The sequence below is a fragment of the Microcaecilia unicolor genome, chromosome 3, assembly GCF_901765095.1.
Source record: "Microcaecilia unicolor chromosome 3, aMicUni1.1, whole genome shotgun sequence".
NCBI lineage: Eukaryota > Metazoa > Chordata > Amphibia > Gymnophiona > Siphonopidae > Microcaecilia > Microcaecilia unicolor.
In genome coordinates, this window is record NC_044033.1 from 213,858,650 (window position 1) to 213,877,299 (window position 18,650).

The window sequence follows — 18,650 nt, forward strand, 5'->3', positions numbered from 1 at the left end:
GAAAGACCTGACGTTGAAAGCAGTCTTTTTGGTGGCTATCACTTCAGCCAGAAGAGTTTCCGAGCTCCAGGCGCTCTCATGTCGAGAGCCTTTTCTGCAGTTCACTGAGGCAGGAGTGACTATTCGCACAGTGCCTTCCTTCCTGCCCAAGATTGTTTCTCGCTTCCATGTGAATCAGCAGCTCTGTCTCCCTTCCTTTCGTAGGGAGGACTACCCAGAGGAGTACTCTGCTCTTAAATATCTGGATGTGAGACGAGTCATCTTCAGATACTTGGAAGTGACCAATGATTTCCGGAAATCGGATCATCTGTTTGTCCTGTTTGCAGGTCCTCGTAAGGGTCTGCAGGCTGCTAAGCCTACAGTGGCAAGATGGGTCAAGGAAGCCATTGCAGCGGCTTATGTGGCCGCGGGGAAGGTGCCGCCTATCCAGCTGAAGGCTCACTCCACGAGAGCTCAGGCGGCCTCGATGGCAGAGGCCGGATCCGTCTCCTTGGAAGAGATATGCAAGGCGGCAACTTGGGCTTCGGCTCATACATTCTCCAAGCATTACCGTTTGACTGTGGCTGCACGGGCGGAGGCCCGGTTTGGAGCTTCAGTGTTGAGGTCAGGGATTTCAATGTCCCGCCCTGGGTGAGTACTGCTTCGGTACATCCCACCAGTCTATGGATTGATCAGCTTGATGATATGGAAGGTAAAATTATGTATAATCATACCTGATAATTTTCTTTCCATTAATCATAGCTGATCAATCCATAGCCCCTCCCAGATATCTGTTCTGTTTTTATTCTGGTTGCATTTCAGGTTCAAGTTTAGTCTTCAGTTATTTCAGAAAGACTTCGTGTTCAAGTTCTTTCACTTGGATTCTTCAAGAGTTGAGACGAGTTTGTGTTACAGTGAGCTGCTGCATTCCTCTCCCCTCCGTTTTACGGGGCTGGATTGAGACATAAATTCTGCCGGCACTCCCTCCCGCTTCGTGCGGCTGTAGGGCAGCTTTGTACCCCTCCCGCTTCGGCGGTGTTAGGGTCAGTCAGCTCCTCCCGCGGTTGCGGTTGCAGGATAAGCCAGATCCCCCCGCATCGGCGGGTGTGGTGTCCCTCCCCCGCTCCGCGGGGATGAGCTGGACGGATTCCCCTCCCCCACTTGTGTGGGGATGAGCTGGGTTAATTCCCCTCCTCCGTTTCGGCGGTGGTGAGCTGGGCAGAGTGTCCCTTCGTGGGTGTAATTCTCTAAGTGCTGAGTCCTGCGGATGGAGCTTTGATATCGACATACTGAGGAGTTTCCGGCAGCACATGACCACATATAGGGAGGCAAAAGTTTGCTCTCTATCTCCACCTGCTGGTAGATGGACACAACCCACCAGTCTATGGATTGATCAGCTATGATTAATGGAAAGAAAATTATCAGGTATGATTATACATAATTTTACCTTAGCCCTCCATTGCCCCAGGTGCAAAATAAGATTACCTGTATATAATATGTAAACCACTTTGATTGTAACTACTGACCAAATTGCAGGCGTAACAATTGATTAACAAGCCATTCCTTGTCATCAAGCAGATGAAGCCATTACGTATGGGTTGTGTCCATCAATCAGCAGGGGGAGATAGAGAGCACTCAACTTTTCACAGTGCCTCATGGCCAGCCAGCTCCATTGCCTCTTCAGTATTTATATCTCCCCAAGCAGGGTGGCTGCAGCTTCTTCGAGCTCCATCAAAAATCTGCCTGGGGGTGGCTCCTGGCTTGCCAGTTGTTAGCCGGGGTGTTAGAGGCTATAGCAGCTTCACTTTGAAGGCACATAGGTTAGCCCCTTCCCTGCCCTACCCATGCCCCCGTGGATGTGGACATATTAGCTTGCTTTTCCCTGTCCTTTCCCACTCAGTGGATGCAGGCACATTGGTTCGCCTTTCCCACTTATCTGAGCCTCCGGAGTGTTGTTATTTACCTCTTTTGCCTCTGCTTTCCTCACAGCGTTTAAAAACAAACAAAAAAAAGCGCTTTAGTGCAGCGATCTTGGAAAAGAGGTTTTTTTCTTGAGATTCTTCTGCAGGACCGGAGCTGTGATACTCGGTCTAGTGAGGTAAGAGTGTTTTCTGACTCCTCCGGGGTGGGCCCGTGATCGGGACGTTTTTTGCGCGAACCGCCATTTTTGAACTTTACCGCCGTTTTCGGTGATGGCTGCAGAGACTGTAAAGCGCTGTTCTAAATGTGGCAAGCGCAAATCAGCAGCGGGGCTCTGTAATTCGTGCTTTACAGACGGTAGAGCCGGTCCGAGCATGGCGAGCGGCGATCTTTCACGCTGTGAGCTGGCAGCGGACGCCATTTTGGATTTTCCACATGGCGCGACCTCCGTTGCGACGGAGAGCCCTGAATCGGGGGGGGGGGGGTCCTTTGAGTGAGGCTAATAATAGAGCTGATAGCCCTGGGCAGGATCTGGGCGGTCAGGGAGTGGTTTTCTCCCCTGATTTTGTTTTAATGCTGCATAGGGCATACATGCTTAAAAGAGCTCTTCCACAGGGATTTTCGGACCCTCTGCCTGCCCCCCGCCCCCCCCCCCCCCCCCCCGGTGGATCCTGGCCTTTTGGAGTTGGCTTTGCCTGTTTCTTATCCTCCTGATAAACACAGAAGGGTTAATTCCCCTTCTGAGTGTGGCGCACCCCCCTTTTTCCCCCCCCGTGGTCGGGCTATGAGGATTCTGAGGGGTCTGGCAGAACTTCTTGGGCTGAGGAGCCAGAGTCGAGTGCAGAATTGCCACAGGAGCTTGATGATCTGTCTGCGGTGAGGATTTTCCACCGCGAGGAGCTGCCAGCGCTTATTTCAGATGCCTTACAAGCCCTCTCGATTGAAGATCCTGGGAGTGGCACAGCCTCCTCTGTTAATCCAAGGATGGCTAGTACCAGAAAGCCTGCTCGAGCCTTTCCTTTGCATGACTCCATCTCAATGGGCTGACCCCGAGGGACCTTTGAAGGTTGCCAGGGCTATGGGGTAATTATACCCTCTGAGTGAGGAACATTTGGCTCGCTTTGCAATGCCTAAAGTGGATGCCCTGGTCACGGCTCTGACAAAGAGAACTGCCCTCCCTGTTGAAGGAGGTGTTGCCCTGAAGGATATTCAAGACCGCAGGCTTGATTCAGCTCTGAAGCGGTCCTTTGATTTGGCAGGTCTCACTGTTCGGGCGTCTGCATGCAGTTGTTATGCTGCTAGAGCCTGCCTGGCTTGGTTACAGCAGGCAGTGGAACAGCCCGGTGATGGAGCGGAGACCTTATCTGAAGTGGCTCCGCGGATGGAGTCGGCCTTGTCCTTTTTGGCTGACGCCCTTTATGATATGGTCAAAGCTTCGGCTAAGCAAATGGCAGTAGCAGTGGTGGCTCGCCGCACTCTTTGGCTACGACATTGGGCGGCAGACATGGCCTCTAAGCAAAGGTTGGTGAAGTTGCCCTTTCAAGGCCTTCTCCTGTTTGGTGAGGAGCTGGAAAACATTGTTAAAGGCCTGGGGGATTCCAAACCTCAGCGCTTGCCCGAAGATAGGCCGAAGCCTTCCTCTAAGGGTCAGGCGGTCCACTCCTCTTACAGACCTCGCTTCCATGAAGCTAGAAGGTACCGCCCGGGGCGTGCTGCTGGGTTCACTTCGCGTGCCCGCTTTCAGCAGAGAAACTCCTTTTGTTCGGACAAACTTTCCGCAGCATGCCGGTTCAGGGGCGACCCTCTCAATGATGGTGCGCCGGCCCCCTCCTCGTTTCCTGTCATCGGAGGAAGACTTTCCCTCTTTTTCAAGGAGTGGGCCAAAATCTCTGCAGATCAGTGGGTCTTGGACCTGATCAGAGACGAATACCGAATAGAATTCGACGCCCCAGTGAGAGACGTGTTTGTGGAGTCCCGATGCGGTTCTGCCGCCAAACGGGCGGCGGTAGAGGAGACTGCACAGTCTGTGCCAGATAGGGGCTGTGACCCCGGTGCCTCCTGCTGAACAAGGTCTAGGCCACTACTCCATTTACTTTGTGGTGCCACGAAAAGGCGGGTCTTTTCGCCCGATCCTGGACTTAAAAGAGCTAAACAAGTCCTTAAGAGTGCGGCATTTTCACATGGAAACCCTGCGCTCCGTCATTGCGGCAGTACAGCCAGGAGAGTTTCTCACGTCTCTGGACCTGAAAGAAGCTTACTTGCACATACCAATTTGGCCCCCGCACCAGAAGTTTCTGCGGTTTGCGGTGTTGGGAAAACATTTCCAGTTTCGGGCCTTGCCTTTTGGCCTCGCCACAGCTCCCCGAACCTTCTCCAAGGTAATGGTGGTAGTAGCTGCCTTTCTCAGGCGAGAGGGTATCCGGGTTCACCCGTACCTAGATGACTGGCTCATCAGAGCAGACTCAGAAAAAGAGAGTCATCTAGCTACATCCAGAGTGGTTTCAGTCTGTTTTTAATTAGGGTTTGTTAGACCCACAAAGACCCTCTGTAGTGTGTTGGCAAACTAGCCATACACCGGAGAGGTTCCTCACGAGGATGCCATCTATAGAGTGCCAGCGCGTATCTGACTCATTTCTAATGTCCACTAACATATGTGTATTCTTACCAAGCATTTTAACCAGAAGTTTATTTAATTCTCTAGACATTCTATAGAAAGGAGTGAGAGGAGAGGCTATAAGGATAATTACCTTTATTATAGCTTACCACAACAATACAGCAGGATCAGGAATACAAGCAGATGGGTGTCCAGTCGGACAGCACTTCGTGTAGCAAGTCGAAAGGTCTTCTGGCACGCCCAAAATCTACCCACCTTATATACTCTCCTATCTCCATTCTAAGTAATGGGGCCTATAAGCTACCATGTTAAGTTGTTTATCCTAAGCTAGCTGACCACAATCTTGCCCAATTGCAAAGTTGACACCCCTTTTTCTTAATCATTTCCTTGTACCTGTCATGACACATTCATTCCTCAACTTGTTTTTCTAACTTAGATTAGAGAAAAGTCCACTTTATAACTGATAGTTTCCATTTTAATTCTCTAATCTTCCATTTTGTTTCATCTTTTTCCTTGACCTAACTTTTCAATTTAAGTCATTCAGGCCTTTTCCTAAGCCTGACAACTACACTTGACTTTACCATCAGGCCTCTATCTGTGCTAACAACTAGGCCATACTTATCCAGTAAGCTCCCAGTTATGTCAGCCATCAGATTTCTGACTCAGCCAAGGTCTGTAATAGCCTGAGCTCTATGACTGGGCCCGCCACCATTCCAGTGGGGGGGTCTCTGGCTGTACCATAATTATACAAATCTCTGGGCTGGGTCGTCAATATGGCCAAAAGATACCTGACCCCCTCACAATCTCTAGAATATTTGGGGGCCAGGTTTGACACAGCCTCGGGCTATGTGTTTCTTCCCGAGCAAAGGCGGTGCAAGCTTCAGAATCAGGTCCGTCTGCTCCCGAGCATGCCCCGCCCGCGAGCTTGGGACATTGTCCAGCTGTTGGGATCGATGACGGCCACCTTGGAAGTGGTGCCATGGGCGAGAGCGCACCTGAGACCTCTACAGTATTCTCTACTTCAACGATGGTCTCCAGTATCTCAGGATTATCAGTGCAGACTTTCTTGGCTCCCTGTGGCCCGCCTCAGTATGGAGTGGTGGCTCTCGGACAGCATGTTGCGGCGGGGAATGCCGCTGGCGCTCCCCGATTGGTGCCTAGTGGTGACAGATGCCAGCCTGAAGGGCTGGGGCGCACATTGCCAGGGGAAGCATGCCCAGGGTCTGTGGACGCCCGACGAGTCGGAGTGGTCTATCAACCGCCTGGAGTTGAAAGCGGTGTTTCTGGCTCTTCTGGCCTTTCAAGTGACCCTGGAAGGATTGGCTGACCGAGTGATGTTGGACAACACGACAGCAGTGGCCTACATAAATCGACAAGGCGGCACTCAGTGCAGAGCTCTAGCCGCGCAGGCCGAACAAATTTGCCACTGGGCCGAGCTGCATCTACAGTCCCTGTCAGCAGCTCACATTGCAGTTCAGAGCAACGTGCAAGCCGACTATCTAAGCAGGCATCAGATCGATCCAGCGGAGTGGGAACTAGCAGACGATGTATTCCTGCAAATATGTGCCAAATGGGGCAAGCCAGTGATGGATCTTATGGCGACCAGTTCCAATGCCAAAGTCCCGTGCTTCATGGCCCTTGATAGGGCGAGTGCTCCTGCGGATTCGGCTGCATCCAGGAGAAGTGGTGCTCATCACCCCGGATTGGCTCAGGAGGCCTTGGTATGCGGACCTCCGACAGAAGCTGTTGGAGGCTCCCTTTCCATTACCTCTGGTTCCGCACCTGTTGTCACAGGGTCCGGTGGCCATGGAGGACGCCTGCCGCTTTGGTCTTATGGCATGGCGATTGAGAGGGCGCAATTGAGAGATAAAGGCTACTCAAATAGTGGAATTTCCACTCTCCTGCAGGCCCGTGAGCGCTCCACTTCTGTGGCTTATGCCAGGATTTGGCGCCAGTTTGAAGTCTGGTGTGTTTCAAGAGCGCTTTCTCCATTGCGGGCTCTGGTCTCGCCGATTCTGGACTTTTTGCAGGATGGTGTACACAAATGCTTGGCCTATAATTCCCTGTAGGTTCAAGTGGCAGCATTGGCCTCCCTGCGTGGCAAGGTTGAAGGCGTGTCCTTAGCTGCTCATCCAGATGTGGCACGGTTTCTTAGAGGGGTGCTTCGGCTCCGTCCTCCCTTGCAGGCACCTTGTGCAGCTTGGAACCTGGGGTTAGTATTGAAGGCCCTTCAGGGGGCTCCCTTTGAACTGCTTCGGTGTGCTTCAGAGAAAGATTTGACACTGAAGGCCGTCTTTTTAGTGGCCATTACCTCGGCGAGACGGGTGTCAGAGCTCCAGGCGCTGTCCTGTAGAGACCCTTTTCTGCAATTCTCAGAGTCAGGGGTCACGGTTCGGACCATGCCTTCCTTCATGCCTAAGGTGGTTTCAGCGTTTCACCTAAACCAGCCTGTTTTTCTTCCCTCCTTTGTTGAGGAGGAGTTTCCAGGTTCATTTGGGCAGTATCTGCGAATTACAAATTCTTTCAGGACCTCTGATCATCTTTTTGTGCTGTTTGCAGGTCCTCGCAGAGGGTCTTCAGCGTCTAAAGCCACTATTGCCCGTTGGCTCAAAGAAGCTATCTTTTCAGCATATCTGCTGTCTGGCCGGGCTCCGCCTGAAGCCTTTAAGGCACATTCCATAAGAGCGATTTCCTCTTCCTGGGCGGAAACGATTACTATCTCTTCATGAGATTTGCAGTGCTGCAACATGGGCTTCTAAGCTCTCTTTCGCCCGACATTACAGGCTGGATGTGGCTACCAGGAGGGATGCGCGTTTTGGAGCACAGGTGCTAGCGCGTGGTGTGGCTTGTTCCCACCCTATTTAGGGATTGCTTTGTTACATCCCATACGTAATGGCTTCATCTGCTTGATGACAAGGGAGGGAAAATTAGGTTCTTACCATGATAATTTTCTTTCCTTTAGTCATAGCAGATGAAGCCATGAGCCCTCCCTGTATGATTGTCTGTATTGCAGTGATTCTGATTTTAGGTGCTGTTCTTGTTTCCTGAAGTTATATTCCTTCCTTGGGGAGTCGGAAAACAGTCTTCAGGATTCTTGTTAGTTATAGGAGGATGAGTTCATTCTCTCCAGTTCATGTTTTGGGAGGATGAGTTTATTCCCTCCAGGAGGATGCAAGTATTCCCTCCGTTTATACAAAGTGGAGGACGAGTTTATTCCCTCCAGGAGGATGAGTTCATTCCCTCCTTTTTTGAGTTCATGCCCTTGTTAAGGGGCCATTGTTCGCTGTGAGGAAAGTTCATGTTATTCCCATTGCGGTTTGCCATACTGCTTTGGAAGCTTCAAATACTGAAGAGGCAGTGGAGCTAGCTGGCCATGAGGCACTGTGAAAAGTTGAGTGCTCTCTATCTCCCCCTGTTGGTTGATGGACACAACCCATACATAATGGCTTCATCTGCTATGACTAAAGGAAAGAAAATTATCATGGTAAGAACCTAAGTTTCCCATTGGCGCAATTATCAGCACTAATTAGAATTTACGCACACCACTTGTTAAGCATATTCTATAAAGTGGTGTGTGTAAACTCTACCGCACAGATCTCAGCAGGGGCGTGGTCTTGGGAGGAGCTTAGGCGGGTCATGGGCATTCCTAAAATTTACACGCAGTGTTATATATTATGCCCGATCCGCGTGCCGTTTTACACCAGGTTTTAGTTGGTGCAAATGGCCATGCCTAAATTTTAGTCACGGGGACTAGGGATATTCTATAGACCATGCCTAATTTTAGGCAATGTTTATAGAATAGTGCTGTACACGTTTTCCTGCGCTGATGACATGCATTTGGCTCAGTGCCGGTTTGATCAGTTTTCACTATGTTCCAGTTTGATGTTGTACTTTGGATTCTCTAGTCAATTTGTGGTTTTTTTTTTTTTTTCATCAGTGGCTGAGATACCTTTATTTATTTAGATTTTGCTCAGACCTTTTTCAGTAGTAGCTCAAGGTGAGTTACATTCAGGTACTCTGGATATTTCTCTGTCCCAGGAGGGCTCACAATCTAAGTTTGTACCTGAGGCAATGGAGGATTAAGTGACTTGCCCAAGATCACAAGGAGCAGCAGTGGGATTTGAACCGGCCACCTCTGGATTGCAAGACCGGTGCTCTAACCACTAGGCCACTCCTCCACTCCTTGTTTGACTCCTGAAGCAGGCGTGGTTAGCACTGAAACGCAGGACTGCGTCGAGTCTTTGGAACTGAATTTTTGTATAAACCTATGTTTTTGGAATTGATTTTTTAAATAAACCTACTGTTCGGACAGACATTTGGGCTACCCCTTAACTTTTTTTTCTCTCTTTCTTTTGTACACTGTGTGGATTTTTTTTTAGATGCCATATATAGAATTCCCCTCCCCCATATGCGTAAAAACATGGTAATGGGTTCAGCATATCCTGAGTTCTGCTGGAGGGTCAAACTGCCATTGTTTTGGGGTATCCTGACTACCATGGGGGGAGGGTCCAGTGCTCCTTGCACTTATTCAAGGGGTATTCAGCACCAGGAATGTAGCTGAGGATGCTGTGATGACAACTTCCAGTTCCCAGGAAATAGAAATGGGGAGGGGGGGGAGTAACACTGGGAGGAGCGGAGGATGCCGATAGTTAGGTTTTTCATCTTTCCTTTCGGTTTGTACATGGCTGTGGGGTGTGTGTGTGTGTGTTTGCAGCTCTGCTCCTGTGACTCATCTCCTGGGAGCGCAAAAAAAAAAAAAAAAAAGAAGCAGTGTAAGGGGAATGGAAAGAAAAAAAAAACCCAGGAGCGCTGTGGAAAATGGATTAGTGTAATGACTCTGCATAGAAGCCCAGAAATGGACACGGCATTCGATGCATTATTTACAGGGTATGAGAACCATTTTTATGGCAGATCCTGCATCAGCAATCTTTAATATACTGAGGGCTGATGAGGTCTAGCTGTGCCTGGGAGGAGTGTGGGAGACCCCATCCCATGTCATAGGAGGTTTATTTATGTTCTGATTTCACAGGGTAGGGCATGCACAGCCCCATAGGTGAGCTTTCCAGAACTCGGAATGTTCTCCAGAACTCTTCTGGGTTTCAAATGTTGGCTTTTAGCTTTTTCTCTCCCATTCAGGCTTTGTACCGAGTCCCCTCTCCTGCTACACCTGTTCTGTGGGTAGCTGCTGTATCTTTAATGTATGCTGGGATTATTTTTAGTGCTAGTTCCTAAGGTGCCAGACTGTCAGAACTGGAAAGAAAAGTGAGAAAAAAAAAGAGGTTGCTGCCCTCCTCTCTGCCACCTGCTTTCCCAAATCTAAATTTTTTTTCTTTTCTTCACCTTGCTGCCATCTGCTGGACAAACTTAGAAATACAGTAGTGTATCAAAATGTTTGGTCTTGCCATCGTGAAAGGTCATAAAAGAGTCATGGATTTGATATACCGCCTTTCTGTGGTACAACAACCAAATCGATTTATATGTATTAAATGCAGATACTTTAGCCTGTGTGCATGTATTAAATCCTCCAGATCGAAAGTGAAAATACAGACAGAATGGTAGGCTTACCCAGAATGCATTCTGCCCTCTGTTACAGGAGTAAGTCTGTGCATAAAATATTCTCACAAATTAAATACACAACTGTTACAATTTATTAGTGGGCGCGTAAAGTTACCCTTATCTAAAAGTTTACCGACATTTATTTATCAGGATTTATTTATCATCTTTGGAAATTCACAAGACAGTGTACAGCAAGAACAATTTGGACATAGGCAATAGCAAATTTCAGCAGAAAAAATATTGTGGCATAGTATGTCAATACTAGATGCAGTAAGACATTTTAATAGCATGGGGTGTAAGTGGAGTAGCAGGAGTTAGAAAATAAGAGGACTAATTTTTAAGTTGCACATGGAGTCGGGTGCAAGAATATGATCTCGGAGTAGGAGTGGATAAGTAAGTTCCCTCCCAGTGGATTAGCAAACCCCTGCTGGGACTATCAAAGGCATTTTATATCTCACATAAGAGTATCCATACTGGGTCAGACCAATGGTCCATCTAGCCCAGTATCCTGTTTTCCAAACAGTGGCCAGGCCAGGTCACAAGTACCTGGCAGCAGGGCCGTGCCTAGGGTCTCTGGCGCCCCCCTGCAGCCTATCAGTTGGCGCCCCCCCCCCGCAGACTATCAGTTGGCGGGGGCGCCCCCCCCCCCCCCCCCCCCCCCGTGAAAATGATCGCTCACCACTTGCCACACTGACAGGAATTGTCAGCAATATTCTTAGAAAGAAATTGCTATACATTGCAAAATAAGATAGCAGATGTAAATTCTCAAAGTGGACATATTCCAAACACTAAAATGAAAATAAAATGATTTTTTTTTCTACCTTTGTTGTCTGGTGACTTTCTTTTTCTGATCATGCTGGCCCAGTATCTGATTCTGCTGCTATCTGTCCTCTTAACTCCGTTTCCAGGGCTTCCTTTCCATTTATTTCTTTCCTTTCCTCCTTTCTTCTTCATTTCTGGTCCTCAGCTTCTGCCTATTTTCTTCATCCATGTGCAGTTTTTCTCCTCTCTTCCTTTCCCCTCATTTCATCTCCTTCATCTCTCTTCCCTCCCCTCTATGTCCAGCAATTTCTCCTCTCTCCCTGAGCCCTGCCCTCCCAATCCATGCCCATCCATGCTCCTCTGTCCCCTGCCCCCTCCATTCATCCTTTTCCAGCAATTCCCCTCTCTCCCTGAGCCCTGCCCCCTCCATTCATCCCTATCCAGCAATTCCCCTCTCTCCCTGAGCCCTGCTCTCCCAATCCATATCCATCCATGCCCATCTGTCCCCTCCATTCATCCCTATCCAGCAATTCCCCTCTCTCCCTGAGCCCTGCCCTCCCAATCCATGCCCATCCATGCTCCTCTGTCCCCTGCCCCCTCCATTCATCCTTTTCAAGCAATTCCCCTCTCTCCCTTCCATGACCCCCCCTCGCATCCATGCTCCTCTCTCTCCCATGTCCCAGCCTGGCCCGCCCTCTTCTCCCCCCCCCTTGGCATCCATGCCCCCCCCCCCTTCGCATCCTTTGTGTCGTTTCTCCCCTGCCCTCCCGCTCCCATTGTTCAACTGCCCACCCTCTTCTCTCCCCCCAACATCCCTTTTCTTTTTTTTTTTCTTTTTAAATTTACCTCCGTGGCGGCGGTTCCGGCAGCGCAGCATCAGGGAAGGAGGCGGTGCTCCCGACATCTAGCCTTCCCTTCGCTGTGTTCCGCCTTCTTCTGACGTCATCCTTGATATCAGAAGAAGGCGGAACACAGCGAAGGGAAGGCTAGAGACGTCGGGAGCGCCGTCTCCTTCCCTGACGCTGCGCTGCCGGAACCGCCGCCACGGAGGTAAATTTAAAAAGAAAAAAAAAAGAAAAGGGATGTTGGGGGAGGGCGAGCGAGGTGAGCATGGTGCGGCGGCGCCCCCCAGAGGGAAGCGCCCCCCCTGCCATGCTTACCTCGCTTACCGGGTTAGCACGGCCCTGCCTGGCAGAAACCCAAATTGTGTCAACATTCCATGCAGAACCCCAAAGAATAGCAAGATTCTGGAATCCTAAAGAGTAACAAGATTCCATGTAGAACCCCAAAGAATAGCAAGATTCCGGAATCCTAAAGAGTGCAGGACGTCAGGAGTGAAGACTCACAGAAACAATTTATAGTTATGTTACTAGACTGCCCCCAACTTGACATTTCATCCTTTAGATTGTGAGCTCCTTTGAGCAGGGACTGTCCTCCTTTGTTAAACTTTACAGCGCTGCGTAACCCTAGTAGCGCTCTAGAAATGTTAAGTAGTAGTAGTAGTAGTAGTAGTAGTAAACAGATCAGTGAATGCGCTGGAGACCGGCGCTGAAGAGGACTTCGGCTGACGGGGGTTGGGGACCCTCACCAGCAAAGGTATCTGGTGACGGGAGGGAAGTGGGGGGGGTTGAAAGTGGCGGGGAGGGGCAGCGGCGCGGGGGGGTGGTCAGCAGCGCCAGGGGGAGGGCTAAAATGTGCCCTCTCACCTTGGGCTCTGGACCCCCCCCCTCCTGCCAAGGTCTGGCTAAACCCCTGGTACAAACTTAGGGCCCTGTTTACTAAGGTGCTCTAGTGTTTTTAGTACGAACTAAAAGCGCGTGCTAATGCTAGAGACACCCATATGAAGTTGGCGCGCTAATTTTTAGTACAGACTCAAACTTCTAGCGCACCTACAGCGCAACTTAGATTCTGAGTCCTCTGGAGACGGGAAAATATCTAGGCCCAGATACTCATAACCTAACGCCAGCGCTAGGAGCGATTAGTGCCGGAACTGCGCATGTTAATGTGCGCATTATGCACAAAACCCTCCAGCATGCGTGCTAAGCTGTGCGCTGAAGATGAGCTCAACTTGTATTTAAATGCATTGAAATGGATTCAAATCGAGGTGATTATGTATCCACGCCAGTGCTCAGAAGACAGCGCAGAAACCAAGGCTGGCCTTAACACCGAAAACACGTCACCAGGTGGCATTCGGGTTTTGAGGAGAGGATTTCTCCTGCATTTTTCACATTAAAGGTGCCGTTTTTTTACTTCTTTTGTAACGAGAGAGAAGCCCGTGCGGCCTTTAGTGAGAAAAAAAAATGTCTGCAAGTCCGAGCAAAGCCGGGGATGAGGACGGGCATCAGTGCCTGTTTCTTGCACTTTGGTGTGAGCGGATTTAAGCTGCAAAAATTTGGGGGAGTGGGCTTCTATTTCATGGCACAGAGGAAGGGCGCTGAGCTGCTCTTGCACTTCCTGTTTTGCCTGGCGCACGTGCACAGGAGTTTGGTGGTAAACGCAGCTCTTTTGCGCTGTCGGTCACGTTCCTCCTGCTTGCTTTCATTTTATTAGCGTGTACAAAATTTGAATCCCATTTGCTTTGGGCATTGGGGGACTAGTTTCTCTGCTGTTCTTGCACTATGGGATGTGCACTCTTGGCCTCTGGTGCTGGAGTTTTAACGTCGGGCCCCCAGTGTACCCGAGCGTAACTCGCCTTTAGCAACTAAAAGGCATTTGTTAAATCCATATCCAGGGGGGGGGGGGGGGATGTCTCTGTGCCCAATTAGAAAATTGAAGACCTAACCATTGTATCAATAATTTCAGCTTTGATCATGCCACCCTAGCAGGAATAATCCTGGCTAAGGGGCCCTTTTACTAAGCCGCATTGACGCCTACGCGTGTCAGTTTTGAATTACTGCCCGGCTACCGCGTTGCCCGGGTGACAATTTCATTTTTTACGCACGTCCACTACGTGCACTGTAAAATATTTTTATTTTTTGACTTGCGGGCAGTAATCGGCATTTGAATGCACGTTGACCATTACCACTGAGTGAATGGATGGATGGCAGTAAAGTCTCGGACCCAAAATGGGCGCGTGCCAATTTTCATTTTGACACACATCCATTTTCGCCCCCTCCCCCCCCCAAATGTTATTTTTTTACAGGTGCGCGGAAAAATGGATCTGCGCGCATCCAAAACAGCCGCCTACACTAGCGCAGGTCACTTTTCAGCGCACCTTAATAAAAGGATCCCTAAATTCTTAGGATCTCACACTAATTAAACTCTGGAATTCGTTGCCAGAGAATGTGGTAAAGGTGGTTAGCTTAGCGGAGTTTAAAAAAGGTTTGTACTGTTTCCTAAAGGAAAAGTCCATAGACCGTTATTGAATGGACTTGGAGAAAATCCACTATATCTGGGATAAGCAGTATAAAATGTTTTGTACTTTTTTGGGGTTCTTGCCAGGTATTTGTGACCTGGATTGGCCACTGTTGGAAACAGGATGCTGGGCTTGATGGACCTTTGGTCTTTCCCAGTATGGCAACACTTATGTACTTATGGAAACAGAGGACAGGAGTAGCGCTGAAACTCATTTTGTGTCTGACCTTGTAAATATCTGGTCCCAAGAGCCTGTGACCCCCACCTCATGGAGAAAACAACACAAGCAGATGCTTAACCTGTGTGATAAGAGACTCTCTGTAGATCAACTAATCTCCCTGTTGATCCAGTTTGTAAAGGAGCAAACCTTGGTCTATACAGGATTGTGAAATGGAGCAGTGAATAGTTGGCCATCCAGCCCTGACAAAAGATAAGCAGATAAGTTACCTGTTTATCTCTGTACCAGAAATCCCCTGGCTCTATCTATTTCACAAAGCACTGCTGAATGTGCAGTCTTGGGACTAAATGGATAAGCTTTGCATTTTATGTCCTCTAAATGGATAAAAGTCTAGCAGTATAGCATTGATGCCATGCCATGTACATAAAATTTGGGTTTACCACACGCCATCCAAAATGAGATAATTGCATAGGCCAAATAGTAAAAAAAAGACAAAATATATGGGGTTTAGCCGTAACTTGATTCTCAAGCAAAAGTGCACATTTCTTTGAGAAACCAGTAATAGTTTGATAAAAATTTTATTAAAAAATATAAAATCGTATATATATATTTTTTTCTAGACCAATGAATGAAATTTGAACCATAAGCTGTCTGATGAAGATGTTTATGTTCTGCAGTTATGGTTTCTGAGGTCCTTTTCTCCTCTTTTTTTTTTCATAAAATAATTTGTATGCATTGTCATTACACTGTCGAGAGTGGCTAGACCTCGTACATTTGGTCTATAACACTCCCCCACGTTGGCCAGGGACTCCTTTGAGTCTCCTCACCTTCCTGGGTCTTTTCTGAAACTGACTCGATTTGGAAAGGTTCGAGTGCTTATATGCAGGGGGGCTGCTATGAACTCTGACCTGTATTTTCTAAAATTGAATATATGACTCCGTGTGTGTGCAGTGTATGACTCCTGTAATCTTTCCTGCAGGATTTTGCTGTCTCCACCGTTCCGGTGTCTGGCAACGCACACTTGAAAAGCTTCTGCGGCATGGCCGGCCCAGACACCATCGTCGTTGGCAGCAGTGAAGCGGCCCGGAGAGCCATGAAGGTATCGGCCGGGGGAGGGAGGAAGGGATGATGTTACAGCTTAAATAGGAGACGAGAGGGCAGCGCTTGCAGCTAGTTTTAAAGCAACTTTAGCATACAATTTTATAATCCAACTGGGATTGAACGTCAGCTTGGTAAATTCTTGGCTGTGCTGCTGTAGAGGTCTCCCTTTGCTTCTGAAAGATGACACACAAGTGTGCCCATGCTGTATTCACACTTTCCCTCTCCAATGCAACACCTTTAGTCTGGTTCTTTTGTTAATTACAGAAATTGCTGCGTTAGTTTAAACAAAACAAAAAAAACGAATTCGGTTTTTGTATTTTCTGGGAATATAGAATTTAGGATTGGGAAGATGTAGGAAAGATGAAATCATTAAAGTTCTTTTTTAATTGCCTTCTGAATTGTTGAGCCATTTCGGAAGTGAAGCAAATGAAGCAGGGGAAAAAGGACCTGCATATGTCTTCCTGGACCTATTCATCAAATCCAAGATTCTACATAGCAGTCATGGAGTCCTTGTGGCCTGTGATGCAAATATAAGCAGAAAACTCGACCTGAAGGGAGTGATGACATCACAGTATTTTATTTTATTTTTTTGCAATTTTCATAGCAGTCGCTTTGAATTTCAATGAGAAATTGTATGTACTTGTTTTAGTCATCGTACTTAGGTATTAGTATTAACATTTAATTAGCTTAAGCTATGTTTAGAGAATGACACAGGAGCGGGTAATCGCGATAAACTGCAGTAATCCACAGTAAAACCGCAGGAATGGGGAAATTTTTCAAAGTTTTACTGTGGGTGCAAAAAGAGGTTATTTCCCCGCCCCGCAGGAGCAGTAATAACCCCTGCACCTGCGGTACAACGGACGCCTACCCATGGGAGTAGTTTGGGGGGGGCATTGCCCCCCCCCCCAAAACGCAGGGCTGGCACAACGCTGCAGGCAACTCTTCCTGCCCTCAGCTCCCGGACAGGCTTCCTCTTCGTTCCTTCCTGCCCCCCCCCCCCCCCGGCGCGCGTTTAAACCTTTAACCTCGCAGCGACGGCAGTGAAGCACACAACACAGTGGGCTCGCCTCCAGCCTTTCCCTTCCCTCCCCTCACTCAGTGTCCCGCCTTCTTGCGATGATGTATTAACTGTTTCCGCGGGGGCGGGACGCTGTGTGAGGGAAGGGAAAGGCTGGAGGTGAGCCGCTGTGTTGTGCGCTTCACTGCCGTCACAAGGAAAATAAAAGGTTTAAACGCGTGGGGGAGGGGGCAGGAAGGAACGGAGAGGAAGGCTATCGGGGAGCTGAGGGAGGGCAGGGAGAATCGCTGGACATGGATGGGAGGGGAGGGGGAGAGAAGAGATCGCTGGACATGGAGGGGAGGGTAGGGGGAGAGGAGAGATCACTGGACCTAGAGAAGGAGGGGGAGGGAGGGAAGGAAGGGGAGAGGAGAATTTCTGGACGTGGAGGGAAGGGGAGAGGAGAATTGCTGGATATGGATAGATGAATGGAGGGGGCAGGGAAGAGAGCAAATTTGCTGGATATGGGTGGATGAAGAAGAGGGCAGGGGAGAATGGAGAGTTGCTGGACATGGATGGAGGGGAGGGAAGAGAGGAGAAATGCTGGACATGGATGGAGGGCAGGGAAGAGAGGAGAAATGTTGGACAAGGATGGAGGGAAGGAAAGCAACACCAGACCTTGTGGAGGGGGAGAGGGAGGGAAAGTGACACCGGACCTTGAAGGGAAGGAAGACGGGAGGGAGGGAGAGTGACATGACCTTGCAAGGGGGAAGAGGAAGGAAGGGCATGGGGTATAGGGCCTTGGAAGCAAGGGAATGAAAGAGAGAAACGGATGGAGCTGAGGACTGATAGGGTGATGAGATCCAGTGGAGGGTAGATGAGGGCTAATAAGATGGGAATGAGGGCTAAGGAAGTGGGTGGAAAAAAAAGGGGGTTAGGAGACTGGATATTAAGTGAGAGAGAGGGAGCAATGGTAAAAGCTAGTAGGTAGATGAGAAGTGAAACACAGACTAAGGTGAGAGAAAGGGGGATAAACACAAATAAGGGGGGGGGGGGGGGGAGACATGAAAGGCCACTTCCAGACAGATGTAGCGAAGGAAAGGACAAAGCGAAGAGGACAAAGTGGAAACGCCAACGTGGAAAAGAGTTTAGAGAAGATGGACAAGTGGAAAAGATACTGGGACCAGCCCAATTAGAAAAATAAAGTGCTCGTACAACAAAGGTAGAAAAGAAATATTTTTATTTAATACTTTTTAAGGACTGAGATGTGCCTGCTTTGTGAAATGTACATCTTTTTCTATTTTTGTATTTTGCAGAGTGCAGGAGAAAATAACGTTTCTGTTTCTCTGTTTACCTGACTTTCTTGAGGGAGACCTCTATTTCAGTTTTTCTGTGGTTCCCTGTATAGTGAGAAAAGAATTAAATGTGCTTGGAGTTGTAGAATGATTAGAAAAATTAGTGCTCATTATTGCTTGTTATGTGAATGAATATTCCATCACTGTTTCATTATTGCTTGCCAGACCAGTCCAGTATTATTACATTTTAAGGGCATTTGTTTTAATTCATGTATGCAGTCCTTACATGCACATGATTTTGCTTTTTAAACCCAGAGGTAAATCGAGTGTGGTTAAACAGCGAGGCTTCTGTGGATGGGGATAGAGTTCGCGGGGACAGGGACAAACTGTTGATGTTACTGGTACTTTAGCATTTACTACCTAGTGATTTTTACACATTAAAAATGTTCAATCTAAAATTCGGTAAAATATCATTCAAATGATACAATTAACGATGTGTCAGAATTTTGCAGTCATGGTGACAGATTTTCTTCAGTGCTGAGCTTTCCAGTTCTTGAGATGATGTGCAGGTACTATCGCTTTTGCTCCGAAACCTTGTTCACGTTAGGGTCTGGTTTCTTATTATGTCTGCTACCAGCACTTTTCCTTTGATTGCTGTTCCAATCCAAAATGCTTTTAAAGAAATTGTCTGTAAATTATCATATTAAATTCAAATTATTGTTTACAAAAGTCTACGTCACTGTGATGTCATTTAACAGCTGGTACCCTTTTTTTTTTCTTTTTCTCCTCTTCAAATTATGGTTGTTTTACAGTGCAGCCATTGTTGAATGCCTGAAAATTGCTGGGTGGTCGTGCTAAAAAGTCTGTAACATGGAAATACTTTTAATAAAATAG

The 18,650-nt window shown here is 48.2% G+C and overlaps 1 protein-coding gene across 1 annotated transcript in view; it reads left to right on the top strand.

Moving 5' to 3' along the window:
* DDAH2 (dimethylarginine dimethylaminohydrolase 2) overlaps positions 1-18,650 on the top strand; it is a 60,881-nt gene that overhangs the window by 38,674 nt on the left and 3,557 nt on the right. Inside the window, exon 5 of the mRNA XM_030197441.1 lies at positions 15,343-15,462. Coding sequence (XP_030053301.1) covers positions 15,343-15,462 — 120 coding nt within the window. The remainder of the gene's footprint in view (positions 1-15,342; positions 15,463-18,650) is intronic.